This window comes from Coffea arabica, chromosome 5c (assembly GCF_036785885.1).
Source record: "Coffea arabica cultivar ET-39 chromosome 5c, Coffea Arabica ET-39 HiFi, whole genome shotgun sequence".
In the NCBI taxonomy this organism is placed as follows: Eukaryota; Viridiplantae; Streptophyta; class Magnoliopsida; order Gentianales; family Rubiaceae; genus Coffea; species Coffea arabica.
Genome location: NC_092319.1, coordinates 28,740,791 through 28,763,174, shown reverse-complemented (window position 1 = coordinate 28,763,174; position 22,384 = coordinate 28,740,791). Strand labels below are relative to the sequence as shown.

General features: G+C 35.4%; 1 protein-coding gene across 4 annotated transcripts; it reads right to left on the bottom strand.

Moving 5' to 3' along the window:
* Positions 1-6,320: 6,320 nt before the first annotated feature.
* LOC113723528 (uncharacterized) lies at positions 6,321-22,091 on the bottom strand. Of its 4 annotated transcripts, XM_072050737.1 has the most exons (9): positions 21,216-22,089; positions 17,919-18,122; positions 17,714-17,760; positions 17,228-17,627; positions 16,087-16,197; positions 14,765-14,950; positions 8,001-8,231; positions 6,754-6,874; positions 6,321-6,667 (listed from the first exon to the last, which is right to left on the bottom strand). In XM_072050737.1, the coding sequence occupies exons 1-9, from the start codon at positions 21,636-21,638 to the stop codon at positions 6,552-6,554; spliced, it is 1,839 nt and encodes a 612-aa protein (XP_071906838.1). In that variant the 5' UTR covers positions 21,639-22,089; the 3' UTR covers positions 6,321-6,551. The 4 variants fall into 4 exon arrangements, with proteins under 4 accessions (XP_071906838.1, XP_071906839.1, XP_027102389.2 ...); XM_072050738.1 differs by having other exon boundaries at positions 6,754-6,855; positions 17,228-17,716; positions 21,216-22,091; XM_027246588.2 differs by having other exon boundaries at positions 17,228-17,716.
* Between the last annotated feature and the right edge of the window lie 293 nt (positions 22,092-22,384).

The window sequence follows — 22,384 nt, the reverse complement described above, 5'->3', positions numbered from 1 at the left end:
CTCATTTGAGTCTAATGCACTGTATAAAACATTCATAGCCTTGGCATTTAGAGTGAGATGAGTTCTATCTTCAGCAGTCAATTCACTTCTAGTTTTTTGTCTTGGCCTATGAGTAATTTCATCAACAATAGTCGCGTCATATGGACCTTCACTAACAATGAACCACAGCTCAATATCAATGGATTGTAAGAATATAATCATCCTTTCCTTCCAACTCACATAATTTGACCCATTGAATATTGGAGGTCTAGTGACAGATTATCCCTTAAAGAACATGGCATTGTTGGTTGTCATGTTTACTCCCAAGCCGATTGAGCTTAATCTCTAAGAGACCAAGCTCTGATACCAATTGTAAGGATCGAAAACAACCTAAGAGGGGGGTGAATTAGGTTTTCTAAAACCAGCTAAGATATAGGCCACTCTTTTTCAGGCTTGCCCTTCTTTTCTCAAAGACCACTCAATGGATCAGTATACAAGGAAGCACAGGTGTTTGTGAGATGAAAGAGTGAACAGTTTATATAGTAAAGATGTAAACGAAAGTAGAGAAACAAACCAGGCTTCAAACTCAAATTTAGTTTGAACAACACTTTATATAACAAGCTACTTCAAGTTAAACAATCTTGCAACCAATATCTTGTGTACAATAGAAGGATCACTTCCTTCTTGCCCCAAACCACACTTGGTCAAGCAATGAAGTTTTACAAGCACTCAGATAACCCTCACAATGCTACACTATTGAAAAAGCTGTGTCACACTTGAAAAGCTATAAGACAAAAATGCACAAGCTAAGAATACAAATATTCCTTTTGAGTATTCTAACACTTGAATCACTCACGATCTGATGTAGACTTGATGTGCAAAGTTTTTTTTGAAGTCGTTGACTTTGTTCATTTTATAGGAGACCAAAAAACTCTTCAATAAATGCTGTCAACGGATACATGGCATCTGAAGAGTCAACTAGCCGTTGGTGCTGTCGGACGTCCGATAGTCAGTTTTTATGCGTCCGAACGAGGTCAGTGAGTTTGAGAAATTTTCTTGAACTTCTTAGGACATCCAATCCCCTCTCACCATGCGTCCGAGGGTGAGATGCAGACTTGAAGGTTCCTCTTCAATTCCTTCGGACGGCCGATGTGTCCAATGTTTTATGTCCGAAGTGCAGCAACGCTTGTCAGACGTCCGATACACAGGTGTTGAGCGTTCGATCATGATCAGTAATCGTAGAAGCCCTGGCTTGTCTATTTCGGACGTCCGAGACAGAGTTCTTCATACATCCGAAGTTACTCAATGAATGTCGGACGTCCGATACTCTCCTTTTGTGCGTCTGACATCTTTCTCATCACTTTTCACCTTTTTGATCTTCTTTTTGCTCTGAGTCCACAGTCCTGTTTTTAATGCCATTTCTGAAGGTAGTCTTTACAAAAAGCATTAGTATCATCCGCTTGTTTTGTAATCATCAAAAGATATGAATTGAGATAAACAACTTCTCCTTAAATTCCTTACTTTTTCCATCCTACAAACAACATCAGAGTTCATCCAAAACAGCCCCAATTGCACATATAATTCACAAGCTATTAAACACACTTAATTAGGGTCACAATACACTTCAAAACAACCAATCGGTAGCTCCAAAACTAACCCTAATCATGCTCAAATTAGAAACCCTAAAGCTGAAATTTAGGCACATAAGCTGGAAATTCCTTTAATCAAGTTAAACTACCACATAAAACCTCAATATTACACATGGTAAAGTTATCAAACCATGGCCAATCATAAAGCATCATACATCGGCAGAAAATTCACCAATAAAACTGAAAATTTGCATAACACTACTTCAAGCCATCATATTTCTCATAAAACTACCTATTTTGCAACCCTAAACCACAAGTATGCTAGTATTAGAAGTAAAGAGGGATTTCTAGGAAAAATTACCTTGTAACCTCAAGAAAAATGGTAGCTTAGTGCTTCTTCCTCCAAAATAACTCCACCAAGACCTTAAATCCTCCTTAGTAAGCAACTTTTATGGAGTAGTTTGCACTTTGGTTGGTTGAAACTCAAGATTGAGCTTGGAAATTGAAGTGCAAGATGAAGTTTCTCTCCCTTTCTCTCCTTAAAAGTTTCGGCCAAGCAAGACAAGAAAATGAAGAGATTTTTGGTCAAAATTTGATTTTTAGTAAAGGTGAAGAAAGGTTGGTCAAAGTCCAACTTGCAATGGTTTCGTGACAAATGGCGTCCTAGGGTTTTAGTCTCATCCTCTTGTCTTCCAATGGTTAAACTATCTAGCTAACCTCTAATTATCCCTTAACACCTCATAAATAATATCCCTTGATGCAAAACTTCATCTAATCGACAAAATTTTATCGCATTTACCGCACTAGCGGGTCCCACGTCCATAATACACTTCAAAAGTAACATGAACTAACTTATACTAAAAAAATTGATTTAAAAACTATATTCACTTATAAAAATCTCTAGCAATTAATATAGTATAGTATAGTGAAGAAAATGCATGTGAAGAAATAAAATAAACTAATAAAAAATAAGAAAATTTTACGGGTCCTCATAGGAAAGGTAGGGGAAAAGAATGACTAAGCGATTGTGGCCACAGATGATAGTGAATGTGTCTTGGATGGGCACGTGTAACGGTATTTTGTGACCTGGAACTTGAAGAGCCGTTTGGTGTTGAAGTTGAGTGGAAGGGCCATACGAAAAGTTATGGGGATTTGAAAGCGTAAATGGGAAAGGTAGAGTGCCTAAAATAATCAACTGCCAAAGGCAGAGGGTCGCGAACGAAACTAAGGGAATTGAAAAGGTGCCAAGCTTGATGGAGAAGCTAAACACTGTACGCATATAAAATGAAGGTTCGCGAAATCGGACAAGAATTACCGCGAAAAGGGTATTCGTTTTGGAATTGGCGGCCGAAATAGATGCTTCAAACATATATATTTGTATATATCCTAGCATGTATGTCTATATATATATTTTTGTGAATGGGATAACTTTTTACGAGCTTGGATGAGTGATATTTTTGAAATATCATTGGACTCCACTGAGTATAATTCCGCTTCTCGTGACAGTAGTTTAATATGCCAATATCAATGGTGAAAAATTCTCCAATAATATCCTCATATTTAAATTTTAAATTTTTTTAATTTACATCTAAATTTCCTACTTTTTTTAAAACGTGTATACATACATACATTTTAAAAATATACATTTATACATATATATAGATATATGGATATGTTTATCTTTATATAAATATATTGTGAATGGGATAACTTCATAGAACCTCGGATGACGTTATCCGAAATATCATTGGACTACCCTGAGTATAATTTCATGTTTCGTGATAGCAGTTTAATATGCCAATATCAAAAGTGAAGAATTATCAAATATTACCCTCATATTTAAATTTTAAATCTTTCTTTCTTTCTCTAAATTTCTTACTTTTTTTTACAATGTGTATACATACATACATTTTCAAAATATATAATTATATATATACATATGTATGTCTTTATATATGTGGTAAATTCATATATACAATTAAACTTGCAAATATCAACACAAACTGCTATGCACTTGAACCTGGAATAATGGATAACTATGCAATAATGTATTTCTAAATTATAATAAATAGAATTTTGTTTTTCTTGTAGGTTTTGTGATTGTGATCAAATTAGGTATGACTATGCAAGTGTATTTGTTTTCAAATATCATTTTTACTTTTCAAATTTACAATTTTATCCATGATTGTATAGCATTATGATGTAGTAGTAATACAAAAGAAATACCATGTAAATGATGATAGTTTTTTTCAAATGAACAGAGTGGTTTACAAATATTTCTATCTAGCGAGCTAGGGTAGCTAGGATATTTAAAAATCTTGCTACACAAACAACAAAAGTAAGGTAGGTGAGTGATATTTTTAAAACTTTAGAGGTGTTAGGTGAAATGAAAAAAAAACCTCAGGGGAGGTTTACGATATTGACTTATTGAATACACTTCTTTATGCCAATTATACTCTTCATACTAATTATACTTTTAAACTAAATTACTAATTACGCATATTTTAAAACTTCAAATTCAATTGCTATTAGCGAAATTATATTGATGTGTTTTTATACGAGTAGTATTTTTTAATTTTGGATTCTACGTTAATTAGAATTTAGTTTAAAGACATTCACTGGAGTTTGGACGCATCCAGAGAGCACCGATCGATGTATCTTCACGCGTAAATTGGAATAAATATGGAACTTAATTTTTTTAAAAAATAAATTACTACTCTATATCCGAAATTTACTTTTTGGAGAGTAAGTTTAGTTCATACTATTTTTCATAGTATTTTAAAATATGTAAGTACAAAAAAAATTTAAATTATACCTATAATCATGTGTTATACGAGTATATTATAAGTACTTACTAAGGTACTAAGTTTTAATCATTGATCAAACAACTTATCGTTATTTCAAATAAACTTCCTAATACCAGTTTGAGATAAGTTTTAAAGTAAAATAGCACATGTGTCCCATAAATCAGTAAATCTTGATTATTAATCAAATTTACCATGTTATCAGCAAGAATTACTATTTATGTATAAAAACTTACTGTTACTTGATTTAAACTTACTATTACTTGAAGTAAAATAGTACATGCATTTGCTTGCCTTTTGCTTTGGCTAATTATAAAATTAGACATAATTGTAGAAACCTCCTATAGGTTCTGACATATTCATACAGCCATTCCTAACGTTTGCAAAACTATACAAAACTCCAAAAGACTCTAAGGTTTATATTACAAATTAAGTCCAACGAAGTTTACTAACATTAAAAAAATTACTTTACATGGGGGAGTGAAGCGAAAAAATGGGAGTGTAATAATATCCCTTAATTGTTTATTCCATAAATATCACTTATACATGTATGTGAGTTGAATTTGTTTAATAATAGAAATAATTTTGGTGTAATAGACCATTTTTGTCTGCAGTTGGAGCATATATCTGCCTGAATAAAGCTATTTCTAAAATTTTGCGTGAATACCTAAATTATGTGTGCGGTTGGCGGATTTACCTTTAATATAATAATAATAGAATTACTATTTGTTATTTGTTAGCAAAGCACAACATTATTACCCTTCCCTTCTACATTCTCTATTCATGCAGCACTTCCCCTTGATATTTTTCTACTTTTTATTGTTCTCTTCTTCACCATGCTAATCCAAATGGATATGCGATGTTATTAGTTTCAAATGGGTAACTGAATAAAACCAATTAAATGGATAGATTTCTACTACCTATTTATAATTAATTCAATTAGACGTAAATTCAAATTCATTAGTAAGCAAATGAATTTGAATTCGTATACACAATAATTATATCAAAATTTTTGCAAAGCCATATATCTATCCAATGTTTCCTATTCTTTAATTTTCATTTATTAAAAGTTTTGGAAACAAAATTGATTACAGTAAAACAAACTGCCAACTATTTATTAAGCACTCGTGTGAAACTATTTTCAAGTACCTTTGTCCGCCTGACATTTAAACTAATTTTTTATCATAACTTTTTATTATTACCACACTCCATTTGGTGTGTTATAACCAGTGCTCATAATAATTGAAGTTTTTGCATCAGAATACACTATGTCTAACTTAATTGTTGGGGTTAAATGCAATAAAATCATGACCAACTATATACCTAGTTGCAATTTGCCCCCTAAACTATAGTAATACGCTTTTCCTCCCTTGAATTAGTGTTTGAACTTTGAACAACACTACCATTATTATTGAACAATTTTTTCCTTTTCTTTTAAACTATTCCTTTTTCCTCATTTTTCCTGCTTTCTCCCCTTTCTTTGCCATTTTATTATCTTCTTTTTTCCCCCTTCTCTCATTGAATTAGCCAATGTTCCTTGTCAATGTAAAAACACTTACAAATAACTTCGTAAAAATACTTACGATGTTTTAATCCTAGAGCCATTTTATTTACATCAATTCCATTGCACCCCTATACATTGCCACCTTCCGCAATACGTTTCATGGTCCTTGGGCCCATCGACATTTTCAAACCGGCAATGCCTGTAATGGACACATCAACACTTGCTTTTTTGAAAATCTTTCCTTTATCCTCCGTACATGTGAGCTGCCATGTGCCTGCTTCTATACGGTTCCTTTTACCTTTTCACATTTCTCTTTTATTTGTTGAATACACTTCAGAAATTATTCAGAAGGGCCAGTCAAACTAAGGTACGAATTAAAAGGAGTAAAGTCAAAACTGTCAAAAGGAAAGGAAAAAAGCGGCAAAAGTGGCACAAGAAGACCGATTAGACCACTTCCTTCTGTTTTACTTCGATGAATTTCTTCAAACAGGAATGATGAAGATGTTATAAAAAAACTTTCCCAGACAAACTTGAAATTGCAAGGTCAAAAGAGCAAAACCATAATACCAATGAGGGAATGTCTAACCATCAATATACCAAAATTTTCCGCTCAACTTAATCCCAACGAAACAAACTACAAGCAAAATATACGGTCTGCTGTCCATCAACCATTCGTCAAATGCCTGCTGGTCTAACCAATGCAAAATGTGGCTCAGGATTTGCCGACATTAGTAACTCCAATAGCACAACGTCACTAGGATGATGGATCTTCAAACCAGGTTCTAAAAAGCCTGCAACAAATACATGCCAAAATAAACAGCCACCTAGTAATAGGCAACATAAAAAATATCGAGTAGTACAAACTTTCAGCCTTTACCAGGAGAAAGATTTCTTCTGGCATACAACTCCTTTGTTAAGGGGTTTGATGCCCAGTGATTGACAGCCATACGGCTTCTTGGTTGGAATCCAACAACTTCCCCTTCAGTAGACAAAACAACCTACTTAACCAAAGACATCAGTAAGAGAGAAGAAATTCTTGATTACTATAGCTAACACCTTCCAACATTAAGCTCATGAACAAATTCTTGATTACTATAGCTAACACCTTCCAACATTAAGTAAATTTTTTTTAAAAAAAAAAGAACTAATAAACTACCATGCTCATATTGGAAGCCCATACAGCTGCAGTAGAAATCCTGCAACTGCATGCAATCCTAGAGAGTCAATACTTATATGTTAACTTGTGCTAAAAGCATATCCTAAAAGCTTCCTTGATAGTTTGATGTAAATGAAGAGTTAAGGAACGAAAGAGTCCTATTATGCACGAGCTGTAATTTCATATGAGATGAGAGGCCCACTAGAGAAGGGGGTCAGGGGCCAGTTACGTAGCTAACAAGCAGCTTTGGATATTAACCATCATTTAAGTATAGCACACATCTAGTCAAAATATGCAAATATAACCGAGGTAAAAAAAAAAAAACATTTCATGGTACCATAAACATAATAGATACAGTTTGAAAGAAAGTTTTCTACCTTTCTACTACTAAAGCAGTTAAAGATTATAGAAAGTTTCTACTTGCATAGCACACGTAAGGAAATCTAACTTATAGTTCATGTCTGAGAAAAGTTCATTTTGAAGGCGAAAAAGCATCATTCGGTTGAACAGATTAAAAGAGCTTTGGAGGCTGCTTCAAAGTGTGGTAGCTTTGCAGGAAGTTCTTCTCAAACCCAGAAGCCCCAAATTTGACCATCATCCAGATAGTATTTCTAAACTGAACTACCTAACACAAAAGTTTTTATGCGCAGTTACAAAACACTTTTTTTGAACTTTTCTACAAGAAAAGCACTTCAATCCAGATAACCACACTCCCAAATCGCGCTCGTAGTATGGAGTTGAATATACATATGCAAATGAGAAATAAATAAATGCCTGGCCATAAATTTTTCTAGCTTGTAAGTCGCAGATTGTTGGTCTTCCTAGTGCAACGTTACATTCACATACCTCCTCCATAAATCTACTCATTTATTTAATTTTTTTCCCAGCTCATAACCATACCATTAATGGCCAAAATTGAGAAGAAGCTAAGTTTATAAGAAAATGCAAGATCTAGTTAACCAAAAAACCTGATAACTTGCAATATCTTGAACAGATCCTTTCATCTCTTCAATTCGTTCTCCTGGCAATGTCACTGTGGATAAAACATCTGACGTCTTGGAGTCAATTTCAACCATCCTCTTAAGGTACAATGGCAGCTCTCCAGTCCATGCACAATGACCAGCTTTTGTTATTATTTCTCCAGGCCAACCAAAAGAGTCCTTAAGTTTTCTGATTACTGCAATGCAGCAAGCTTCCAACTACAAAAAAGGAAATGCTGAATTAAACAATTAAAACACAAGAACCACAGATTCCAATGTTCCAGAAAGCCAAATGCAGCAATTTAAACATTAATAAGAAAATCTAACTGATAAATACTTTATCAAGCAATCACACATACAGTTTCCTGAAAAAGTCAAGCTTGTCAAAAGCCAATTGGCAGACTCCAATTGGCAGACTCTAATTTATCTAAATCAAGCAGATGCTAACTACAATCGTGCATAGCAATACAAGTTCTATCTTCCAAAGGTTTTCACATGGATTACAGAACGCAATATTTTTCTGAATAGTAATGACATAATCATAAAGGAAAATTTTATATAGGCATACATGCCATTCAACACCATAAATAGGAAATACAAAAACACAAGGAAAATGAAACATAAACCAAAGCATTGATTTAAATCCAGCTTCACTGTCTTCCACTTTTGTCTTCCGACAATGTTGCCAGAAAAAAAAAATCGGTAAATTTCACCAGAGCACTCCAAATTTCAAATGTTTCAAATAAGCACTTCATTTTTATTCCCCTCCTTATTTATTTCTTGCTTTTTTTCTTTTTTTCGCCCAACCTCATTAAATTTTCAAACGAAGTCTTACTGCATAAAATAGTGCTAGTTTATCCTAACCACTCCCAAAGTTTTATAAATATTACAGGGACACCATTAAATCGTTTAAAATCAACCTTGCACTAATCTTCTGAATTCAAGATTACCACTTTAAAGAAGACACATCAGGAAGCTCTGTAACATAATCATAAAGGTGATTTTCTAAAATAAAGTCCCTATACCAGCATTGAGATCGATGGTCCATGTAATGTACAGAACTACTTGCAAATATGACGGAATCTCAATAGCAAATCAGTATGTGTAAAACTGAATTAATGTTCATAAAGGGGCAAAGCAAAATGCATCTTAAGCTTGAAAGCTATAATCAAAATATTTATGAAAGGAGTCAAGCAAAATTCATATCGAAGATAGTCACTTCCCCAATGTTCCTGTTAGGAGAATATCAGTATTCTTGTAAATAATATTAGTAAGGGTATTCTTGTAAATAGTTGGTTAGGTTTGTACTCCTATAAATACTAGTTGGTCACTCATAATACGGTGACTAGATGTTTTCCTCCCAAGATACCATGTTAACATGGTATCAGAGCTAAAACGTGGGAGGGGTGAAGTGCTAAGGTCCTAGGGTTAGGATTAAACATCTAGCAAAAGTCTTGACGCGACACTGTTCACGCGGTACTATTCACGCATATTGTTCATCGCGTACTGTTCACCGTGGCACTGTTCACGCATACTGTTCACGGAGCACTGTTCATCGCTAATTCTGATTGTTGTTCTGTTTGAAGTACTATTTGCTATGATTAAAAGTTTTGCTAATGGGGTTACCACTGACCAAGTTGAATCAAATTCTTCAGCACATGGGTCCTAGAAGACTGTTACTATATCCGAGGAAGATTATGTTAAATTCCTACAGTACCAAACTACAAATCACGTATCTCTTTCCTCTGCTTCTTTAGCACAAAAAGGTAATGACTCATGGATTATTGACTCCGGGGCTACTAATCATATGTCAGGTACCTCTAAAAATTTTTCTAATTTTCAAGAGTCTACTTCCTTTCCTCATGTTACTTTAGCTGATGGATCTACCACTAAAGTTAAAGGACTAGGCACTGTAGAAGTTAACCCATCTCTTTCGCTGTCTTCTGTTCTTTACGTACCCACTTTGCCTTTTAATCTAATGTTTGTTGGTAAGCTCACTAAATCTCTACGGTATTCAGTTACTTTTTCTCCTGATTTTGTTGTCATTCAGGATTTGAAGACAAAGAAGACGATTGATGGAGGGCATGAGTATAATGGTCTTTATTTTCTCAACTTTAATGGTCCGATTGCATGTCTTGCTACTGTTTCTCCTCTTGAAATTCATTGTCGTTTGGATCATCCGTCTTACAAAATTTGAAAAAGTTGGTTCCTACTTTGAGTCCGTTGTCTTCGTTAGAATGTAAATCTTGTCAGTTAGGAAAACATCATCGTGTTTCTTTTGCTCCTAGAGTCAATAAACGGGTTTCTGAACCCTTTATGCTAGTTCATTCTGATGTTTGGGGTCCTAGTCGAGTCACTTCAAAGTTAGGTTTTAAATATTTTGTAATCTTTGTTGATGATTTTTCAAGAATTACATGGCTTTATTTAATGAAAGATCGTTCAGAACTATATTCCATTTTTTATGCATTTGTTACAAAAATAAAGAATCAATTTGATGTGCCTTTACGTATACTTCGCAGTGATAATGCGAAAGAATATTTTTTCACTCCTTTTAATACCTTCATGACTAAGTCCGATATTATTCATCAGTCCCCGTCCTCACACTCCACAACAGAATGGAGTTGCTGAAAGAAAAATTGGACATCTAATCGAAATTGCTCAGACACTTATGTTGCACATGAATGTGCCCAAACAATTTTTGAGTGATGCAGTTCTAATTGCATGTTATTTAATTAATCGCATGCCATCTAATATTCTTGGAGGCCAATTACCTCACTCCATCCTTTTTCCTCATGAATCTGTGTTTAAATTACCTCCTCGTATTTTTTGATGCGTGTGTTTTGTTCATCAGCTTGGTCCCGGGATAGATAAATTAGATTCTCCTGCCATTAAGTGTATTTTCTTATGATACGCATGAGCGCAAAAAGGGTATAGATGTTACAGTCCAGTTTTAAATCGTTTTTTCACTTGTGCTGATGTTACTTTTTTTGAATCCATTCCTTATTTTATGAAGCAAGGTATGTCTTGTGAGTTAAACCAGTGTTCCTCTTTTCCTTCTCCTGTTTTGTCAGTCCCTTTACCTTTATTACCTGAGTTATCTAGTTCACCAGATTTCACAACTCGATTATCTCGTCCTAATCTTCAAGTTTATTCTCGTCGTTCAATGGTTGAGAACGCTCCTGATATGCTACGCACTTCACCAATTAACTCTCAATCTTCAAATCCAGGTATGACGCCCTCCTGTGAGTCAGATCTTCCTATTGTTTTATGTAAAGGTAAGAGACATTATACTTCTCATTCTATTTCTAATTTTATCTCTTATTCTCGTCTCTCTCTATCATATTCTTCTTTTGTTGCTTCCCTTGATTCGATGTCCATTCCTAAGTCTATTACCCATGCTCTCAATGATCCTGGTTGGAGATTAGCTATGCAAGAAGAGATGCTTGCTTTGAAAAAAAATGGTACTTGGAATCTTGTTCTTCCTCCTTCTGGTAAGCCGGTTATTGGTTGTAAATGGGTGTACACTATAAAAGTACAACCTAATGGTTCTATTGATAGATTGAAGGCTCGTCTGGTAGCTAAAGGATTTGCTCAGGTGTATGGAATCGACTACTTCGAAACGTTTTCTCCTGTTGCAAAGATTGCCTCTGTTCGTCTTCTTATCTCTTTGGCAGATACTTATAATTGGCCATTGCATCAGTTGGATGTGAAAAATGCATTTTTGCATGGAGATTTGGAAGAGGAGGTATATATGGAACAACCTCCTCGATTTGTTGTTCAGGAGAAGAATCCGCGGTTGATTTGTCGTTTGAAAAAATCCTTGTATGGATTGAAACAGTCTCCGAGGGCTTGGTTTGATCGGTTTAGTAGTGTTGTCATAGAGTTCGGTCTGACAAAATATGGAGTAGATCACTCTGTATTTTATCGGCATTCTAATGATGGTAAAATTTTATTAGTTATTTATGTGGATGTTATTGCGATTACAGGTGATGATGTTGTGGGGATTCAGAAACTTAAATCCAATCTGCAGGCAAACTTTCAGACAAAGGATTTACGTCGTCTACAGTATTTTTTGGGTATTGAGGTAGTTCGGTCTAAATATGGGATTTATTCATGTCAAAGAAAATATGTACTCGATATGTTGAGTGAAGTTAGGATGTTAGGTTGCCGACCTGTGGATGCTCCTATGGATCCCAATGTGAAATTATTATGAGATCAAGGTACATTACTTGATTATCCTAGGCAATATCGAAGACTTGTGGGTAAATTAAATTATCTCACTGTAACGAGACCTGACATTTCGTTTGCAGTGAGTGTTGTGAGTCAATTTCTTGATACCTCTCGTACTAGTCATTGGAATGCTGTTATACGAATTCTCAGGTATCTTAAGAGTGCTCATGGAAAAGGGTTGCTATATCAAAATCATGGACACACTGATATTGAAGGATATAGTGATGCAGATTGGGCTGGTTCTGCCTCAGATTGAAGATCGACCACAGGATATCGTGTGTTTGTTGGTGGTAATTTAGTGTCGTGGAAGAGTAAAAAACAAACAGTTGTCTCCAGATCAAGTGCAGAATATAAATACCGCACTATGGCTCACACTGTGTGAGTTGGTTTGGTTGAAGAGCATGTTACTTGAAATTGGATTTGAGCATAAACAGCCTATGAATTTAGTGTGTGATAATCAGGCAGCTGTCCATATTGCGTCTAATCCAGTGTTTCATGAAAGGACAAAACATATTGAAGTTGATTGTCACTTCATTCGAGAGAAATTGCTTGACGGAATCATCAAGACATCTCATATACCGTCTGTAGATCAGTTGGCTGATTTGTTTACCAAGAGTTTAGGGGGTTCTAGGGTGAAATACATTTGTAACAAGTTTGGTGCTTATGATATATATACTCTAACTTGAGGGGGAGTGTTAGGAGAATATCAGTATTCTTGTAGATAATATTAGTAAGGGTATTCTTGTAAATAGTTGGTTAGGTTTGTACTCCTATAAATACTAGTTGGTCACTCATAATAAGGTGACTAGATATTTTCCTCCCAAGATACCTGTTAACAGTTCCCACCATCTTAGACCCTTATAAATCTATTAAATCATTATGTCAATATCATAGTTTGATCAGACTTAGTTAGACAAAGTTGCCTATGCATTAAGTAGTCTAAGATATTGCAAGTACATGGGCCCACCATGCAATTGAAGAGGTGGAGTAATCGACAGAATTGGATTTAAATTTCCATCTACGGAAATTGGAAATTGCCTTTGGTTGGACTAAAAGGTTAACACATCAATTTGGGAGGAAAGGAGTAGTTCTAGTATGTCACACCACATAAACAGTATAATCTAACCAAGTCACATTAGATCTCCAATTGTAGTCCATATAAGTCTCCCAACACCTTAAGTGGAGAATGGTATACTTTACCGGCATATCTCATCATAGGCCTCACCAGAAGAGCTGGTTCTATCAGTCCATTTATAAGTTTATGCATTGTAGCAGCCTAATGCCGTCATGAGATGAACTGAGAATGAGGTGGATGCTGGAAAAGGCAGGAGATCCATCCCCTGAGGTAGGCTGTGAATAATGATAAGCGGAAAGAAAAAGGATGAAGAGGATTAATTTTTATTTGGTTCGTCTAATAAGTTAATCACACATAATTCTTGCATAAAAAATTCTTGCAGGATTGTGGAGAAAATTTCATTTGCTTACACCTATACATTAAAATACAAAATCTTTATTCATTAACTGCCAATTTTTCTTTCTAAGTTTTTCATTTGAACTAGCACAGCAAAGGTCAGCTATTGGTCCTTTCATACTTGAATTTGGCAAAATAGATGTTCCCTGTATTTGGAAGAAATACTGAAACTTCAAAATTAGATGAAAATTTTATTTGTTTCACATAAGTTCTAAAATTCAGGTTGAGATGTACTTTTTCTTCTTGCAATTAGACTACTCAAGCCTCAGTCAATATCAACCAAGGATTCAATAAGCAAGATTGTAATCAGAGTCTTATCAGCACATGAAAATCAGTTCAACATATTGAAGATGTTTTGAATTAACATGTTTAAAAAGTAAATGAACTTAAGCAATCATTATCATCACGGTCATTCCGGGATGGCAACCTCAACAACTAGCACATGTTTATCAATATCAGAGACGAGACTGATTTGTAACTGTTGCGTAAAATTGAACTAATAAATTATCACAAAAAAATGACATAGCATGAGAACATCAGTCAAGAATAGTAGTTTAGAATTGCAAAATGCATATAAATTAATTCCAAATCTCTCTTAGATTATGTCCATGGCTTACAGAAATGGTATCTATTGAATCTACAAGAGATTTGCAGTTGAAGGAGCAGAATAACTTAAAATTCACAACAATGAAAATTATGCCAAAATCATAATCTACTAGTCCAGAGGAATAACCAAACTCTGGCATAACTAGCAAGAAATCAGTTTGCATCAATTTGCCCTCCACACATACGCACACACCCAAATGTACATATATGCATATATTTATGCACTTAAGAAACATATCAGATTTCAATAAAATAAACCAGTAATATTTTCTGGATGGAGACACTCAAAATCAAATGTAACCTAAAAATAACTATTTTATACACAGAGAATTGAGCTGATACACAAGCTTCAGAATCCCAATGCCTCAAAACCCAGTAACAATCAGAGTAAAATAGACAGAACAAGAGCAACAAAAGCAGAAATAGTAGTGCATCTTGCACAAACCTGGGTAAGCCCCAAAGATTCGGGTTCAATACATCTAATGCAAGATGACTGAACTGAGTGATCTTTATGGTACTTCCTCCAGCGAGTCAGATTAGGCAGGTAAAGTTGACTTAGAATGCTTATCATAACAAGCAATAGGCCACCTGCGAGGGTGGCTGACAAAATTTTAAGCAAAGAACTGCCGCTCTGTAAAAAGAAAAGGTAGATAGCTCAATATCATCAATACACACAAAATAAATGAAAATTCATTATGCCTCGTTCCAATCCAACAGTCAAAGCATGACAATGGAAGAGAGGAAGAGAATGTTAGTAAGAGCCTGAAATTTTAATTCATATTAATTATATATGCCACTAGAATTAATCACTTATGAGAATTTATGCTTAAGCTTATGGATAATTAATTGCCAACAATAACTGACAAAAGTCCCCAGCAATACACCCAAATCTGCTAATTTATCAAGTGCATAACCACAAACTCCTCAGTAGCACCACGTGAAGCAAGCTCACAGCAAGCAGAGGCACAAACAGAGCTAGAGATAGCACCCAAAAAAAAAAGTATAACAGCTGAATCACTTTCCTCCCTCTTGCGTCTTTCATGCTTAGTTAAAGTTATATTGTCATCCAAGATTTATGTTCTTCAATTTACTAACTTATGAAATATTTTCCGGCAGATACTAACAATAAATCACAATAGCTCCAAAAGGCCATCCTACTTGAGTAGCTCAAGCAGAAAGCAGCTTGATTTAACATCTTATTTATCAGTTATATTTTCAAGTCAACACAAAAATCCTATCATGCTGAACTTTAGAAGATCATGCATATTCACCATTTTAAGGATACATTAATCTCTAAAAAATAATTTGTTTCTGAAGCAAATTTTCTTTTTTAGTCACTCTGTATCCAAGGTGATTTCATTGACTTTTTTTTTTTCAATCCAGCTTGGTTGTTGTCCTTGAATACACAAATCTCTTACCCTCCCCGTTCCTTAGTCCTTAACATCTGTCCAGCCAATGAAGACACAAAAGTACAAAATTAGCAACTACATACATAAGCGAAAAACAATACAAGCATGCCTATACTTGCAGTTTTTCATGTCCATTTCAGCAACAGCATAATCAAATTAGGTCCTAACTGAGGTTGCTAATGAGAAGAATTGATTGGCTATAGTTACTGTCTTTTGAGCTACTTGAACAAGTCAACTGCCAAGAAATCTTAGCACTTCAGCTCATATTTCCAGTCCCTACACGGTAAAGTGCGCCGTCTAATTGCCCGTCAAGCCTTGGACTTGAGCAATAAAAATTAAATCGAATAGCACCAAATACCTTATTTGTGGGCAAGTTGGAGAGGTTCATCATTGCATCACACGACAATTGTTTAGCTGGCAAAGTGAAGTCATCTTGATAATAAATATCAAGAATGTCTGCCAAACAAACCTGCAAATTTAATCAATATAAAAAGAATTCCTTAGATTTCATGGTTCCTCGTAGACCATGATACTAATCACATAGCTTTGTGATAAGGCATATCTAGAGTGAAGGTGATTAAACCAGTGCAAGCTTATGTCACTCTTCTCACCCAAAAACATACAAAGAAGCCCTGTGCTACCTTTATGTAATCTCCACTAATAGTTTTTGTGCTACCTTTATGTAATCTCCACTAATAGTTTTATCTTTTTCAAATGAATGGCAAACATATGCAACATGTTCTATCTATGGCTGTATGTTGAAAAAAAAAAAGGCTGAATTTCTTTTCCATATTCAGGGAAAAAAAAAAAAGGACTGACCGGCAGAAGCATTCCCAACTGTGATATTTCAGAGAATCAGTTAAAATTCTATTGTCCATGCTAAGAGAGAGAGACACAGACACACATACAAAGAGAGAGAGAGAGAGAGAGAAGAAACCATTTACACCAGGAATTGATACTCTCAATTTCAAACCACAATCTCAAACTCCGTCCCGCCTTTATCTGCACCTCCCCCCTCCCCTCCCCCCCCCCCCCCAAAAAAAGGAAAAGAAAAAGAAAATTATGACAATTTGTATCTCAAAAGACAACTCTCAGGATAAGACCAAGCAGTCAAGCAACTCTAAATGTCATTAAATGAAAGACCAAAACTACCTCATAGCCATGCAACTGGACAACTGCAAGGACAGACATTACAGCTACTACAACATCTAAGATTTCAGGAAAAGTTAGAAGTGTATAATATCTTTCACACTGTTCATTGCAAAAATAAAAAATAAAAAATGAACCCATACCAACTTGCCATTTAGAATGATATGCAAGTTCAATCAGATGTATCTTCCAAGTGAGGGGCAAAACCTTAGAAATTTCCCATTCGACTGAACCATTAGTAACACAATAGGAGGCAATGACAGCCACAAAGTATTGGCCTTTCTTACCCTTTTGGTCAAGTATAATAGACATAAAATAGTTGGAAGTCCACAAAAATAGGAATAGTTTACCATTTGGCAATGAGTCAAGAGAATTTCCCAAATATTCGTGGCGAACAAATTCCCCCCTTCAATTTTCACATCTTTGAATTTGCCAGCATCTATTTGCAGCCGATATGAAGGTATATGTTCATTAAGCCCAGCAGTAAATTCAGGGCCATTAAACTTCTCCAATTCAGGGTCCGAAGACAATGTCCACCAACTATATTTTGACTTAATTCCCATAGATTTCACCCTTCTTGAGCTAAACTTGTCCAGCAGAATTTTTGCATTGGCAGCTATCTCGTTATCAAGTAGCTTATGTAGAATAATGGATGAGTCTTTGGATACATATCTTTTAGGTTTGTGAAACCATTGAATAAACTTTGCAGATGCTCTACCAAATGATTGGCCCACTGTATGACTTTCAATACTTTCAAGTGCAGAAGAGCAAATAACTTCAGCAAGCACAGAAAGAATATGTTCTTCTGAAGAGCTGATGGTAAAAGTTGCAAGTACCTGCTGGTAGGAAAGTAAGAACTCAGTCCATCAGTGTCATGTGGCACCTGTTGGACAGACACAAAGAAAGAGCAGACCCATGCAAGAAGCAGATATCAGATGCATTAATTCGAAAGAACAAAGTAGTAGCTCAATTATTTCTTTTTGGGTTGTACACAGCAGGAAAAAGATTAAAAAAGAAAGAAAGGAAAAAGGTTAATCTGACCTCTCTCAGATTTCCAAAATCATCGATATTTCTTTCAGTTCCACATCTAAATGCCACAAGCTCAAAGCTCCAAAGCTGTTGCAGTACCACCTGTCTAAATGTCATGGCAAGTATGTTCGCCGACGTAGTGCTAGAAAGAATATCTTCACTAAGGGTAGCTTTGAGTTTCTTAGCCTTCTCTTTTACTTTGCTAGCCGGTAAAAACTACAATAACGATGGATTCAGCAAAAGTCCCATGAAAATAAAATGCTCAGTTTATCTATATGGAAAACAATAAAGTCAAATAATTCAATAATGATGACAGAAATGCCAAATATTAGATTAAGTCTCATTTAATGACTAGAAAGAGAAGGTTTGAGCATAAAAGGAGGTAAAAGGTTGAAAACATCATAAATAAAGGAACAGGACAATGAAAAGTGAAACCTGTATAAGGGAGAAGTGTCTAAACTGATGTGAGACTGAGAAACCATGTTTACTCTTATGCCTTGTTCCATGCTTATGAAGGGAGAACACTAAAATGGAATGCAGAAAAGAAAGCAACTAAAAATATACAACAAATTGCAAGAACCACGTCAAAACCATGTTTGAGCTATCATTTCATAACACGGGATATGCTTATCAAGTTATCAAGTTATCCATGAATGTAGATCAATCTAAATACTGGAAACTAGAACTCTATTATTGCAAGAGATTCATTTTATTCTTCTGTGACTTAATGATACATATTAGCGATGCACATTAGCAGTCTCATACAACCAAAACCATACCCCTCATAGCTAAAGCATATTCTAACTTTGTACTGTTCAATTTGTACAATTACATAGAAGCTTCTTATAGTAAAGGTTCAGCAAAAGTTGGGTTTACCCAAGTACCATATGAAGCTTAAATTTGGCAGTGCAGAAATACACGTGTTGCATGGACAGAATTATTTGGTCTATTTGTAACAAATGGAATAGTAGCATTTTAAAAGTTCAAAGTACCCTGACGCAGCACAAAAACTTGGTAGGCACAACAGCTTTGTAGAAAAGCTTAGATATGGAATGTCACCAAACTTATAATAGCAGCTTGGAATAGGATGGCAGAATATGCTTAAGAAGGTGAAAACTGATTGGTAATTCTAGCAATCACTCCTAGGAATCTTTAGGCCTCACACCTAAAGTTGGGATGCATCACACAGCCCTAAGGAAGTCGTTAAGTCTGCAGGAAAATTTTATTAATGACCAAAAAACTGGCTTCTCTTTGTGGAGATGTGGTTATTTATAGCTACTAGAACAAAGCTAATTCCAATCCTAATTAGGACTCCTAACTAGAATAGAATTCTAGTAGAAAGCTCGAAAGCTAAACTTTCTTATTCCCCATAACAACTAAAATACTAATTACCAAAAATAATTACTAAACAGAAAATTACCATAAACATAAAATTCCTGCAACTAATCCAAATTACTAAAATATCCCTGCTAGTGAAAATTAGAAAACAAACTCCATAGAATTCAAACCAACTCCCAAGTTGGTTCCTTGTCGTCAAAAGCATGCCAAATCAATGCTTGGGCATTCGACACAACCTTCCCACATCTCCTATAAACCTTAGTGGATTTTTGCCATTTATCTCTATCATACCCCCAAGATGTGCTATTCATTAAAGTTTTTCTTTCCTCTATTATCGGCAGCTGCATATGATTATTTCCAAGTATGTTAGTCATACATTTGCAAAGGGATTGAAAGGGGGCTCTAAGTTTGTATTCCTTTTACTTGTATCTCTACTTTCATCATTTAACATTCTTTTCTAACATAAAAATAATTCAAATAAAAAGTTCAAATTCCATCTCATCCAACATTCCCCTCAGATAAGAACAAAGAAAATTGAGCACCAGCAAGGGGAAACAAAATAAGTCTCTGAAGGGCATATCTCCCAAAAAAGGCTCTAGATGGATTATAAAAGCTCTATACTTCAGAAAGAAGAGCAGCATAAGATGTGATGTGCCTTTCACAGAACAAATGAATGCACAACTACTCTATAAGAATTTCAAAAAAGAAATGGTCATGATTGGATTGCCAAGAACCTCTATGTGACAATGAAGACCACCAGAAAATATCATGCATCTCAGTGTCTTCATCAAGATAGTTAAAGACACATGCCACGCTGGCATTAACAATAAATTGCTCATCCATAGCTATTAGCATTTGATCTATATCATTATCAAAGTATGTGTCATTTAGCACAATCTTCTCCAAATATGTTAAATCCTCTAGCTACCTCGTAACTCACAGGAGACACAACATCAATTAAAGCTATATATATATATATATATTTGTTGCATAAATTGTCAAGAAGATAATTTGCACACATATTTGTCCTCACATCTCTGATACATATATATATATATATACAAGCTCCTACAAATATAACCTTATATAACTCAGAAACATATTTATGTTGGCTAAAATTTAAAAAGATATTACACCAAAAGCATTGATGATTCATGTAAAATAATGCATCAAATTAACTTTCTCCGGGTCCCCAACCTCATAGCACCCAGCTGGACCCACAATTTTCTGAAATTTGCACTACAACATTTAAATGCATATACCTATGTACATTTACAGAAATTTGCATACTCTAATGCAGCAAAACGGTGCATGTTCATTACATGGTACCACATGTTCATATTTACTTCCCTTCGTAAACTCTACATTACAAGTTACAATTACGTTTTCTAGGACGAATCCAAATAATAATCACAATAAGTCGAACTAAAAGCCAAAGTGACTACCTCAAATTCTATTTATGTTGCCAAAACCATTCAAAAGCACCTTTTAGGGGGGCGCAAATAAAAATGAGAGTAGTTCTTAGCTTTTAGCCAAAGGCTCTTAGTCATTTAAGGGACTACTAGTGAAAGCCACATGTTTAGCAGCCTAATTAGCTAAGTGTAAAGGTTTAATTTTGGGACATTTATTGTGAAGGGCATCTAAACCAACTTTTGTAGTAATTCTGTAAAAAATTTACCATCCAATCTACACAGAAAATGTATCCCCTCCATCCAATTTTAGTTGTCATGGCCCAAAGTTGTCCTTCACTCTATACTTGTCATGATCAACTTTAAACAGTCTCAATATATTTGATTGCCCCTCAATTCAAATTTCAATATTCTTAGCTAATTTTCGAGTTTTAACCTTTGTCAACGTTTATTTATTGTTCTCAAATACTATGAAATCAAATACAGGTTTTCAGTTGAGGCATACAAACAAACAAATTATGGCAAATAACAAAATGGGTCAGAATGTAATATTGCTGCTCACCAGCCTAGTGGAAAGAGTGCTGCAGTCATCAGGCCGTCCTGGGAAGACGGTCTCTATGACCATGGTTGGCAAGCCGGCGATAATGTGTTCGTTGGCTGCTCGGCCGCCATCAGCAGCGGCAGCAGTGACGGCTTGCTGGAAGTCAACAGCGCCAACGAGGGTAAGCCGCGCCGAGTCGTTCTCGAATGTTCTGACTCCAGGGAGCTGCTCCTCATTCGACTCAGCCACGGCTTGGAGAAGCTTCTGCTGCCGGCGGTCGTGGTCGGCAGTTGAGGGTACATCTTCAGACGGTTGTGATTTTGGAGGCAAGCAGTGATGACGTGTAATCTTGCGTTGTTTGAGGGGCAATTCTGGAAAATGGATTGCAGGATGGTATGAAGGGTTGGCGAAGAGATGGCTGGTGTGTGTAATGGTGAACGCCATTTGTGAGAATTTTTCAGCTCTCTCGGGCGGAGGGACTTTCAAGGTATGCTAAAATTCCGGAGATCTTTTCTCGCTTAAAGTATCTAAGAATTATCAACTGAGTCCTAAACTTTAGGGTTAAATATCAAAAGTCTCCTGTGGTTTGTGACTCAACGAACGCTCAACTGGCCACGCTATGGTTTGAAAACATGTAAATTTTACCCCTTGTGCTTTGAATGTCATGAAATTTGGACGGAAACATAAAAAATCAGCCATGTAAATGAGTGGCGTGCCAGCCCTCCTAGGCAGCCTGGTTGATCACGAAAACCTCCTAAGATCCCGTTGTCCATTCTTCTCCACTATGAATCGAGTTTCAGTGGTTACCAATTCGAGGGGATGGGGCCTCTTCTCTCGGGTCTCAAGAAAATTAGTCGGGTCCAGCATACCCGAAATCCGAATACCCCTTGAGTAGAAAAAAAAAAACAAAAGAATGAGTGGCGTGCCTTTAGTACTACGTGTTGTGGAGTATGTTTGGATAGGAGATTATTATTATTTGAAATAATTACTGTAACATTTTTTATAGTACGATACATGTGTAATAAAAAAATTGTTGGAAAATAGAAAGTTGATTGGGACTAGTAATTGTGAAGCGAGCAATACATTTGGGAAAAATATCACCTAATTTAACACCAATGTATTATTTGATTTGCCTTTTATACCACTAATATGAAAAAAAAAAAAAAAAAAAAACCCTTCTATGGTTTAGC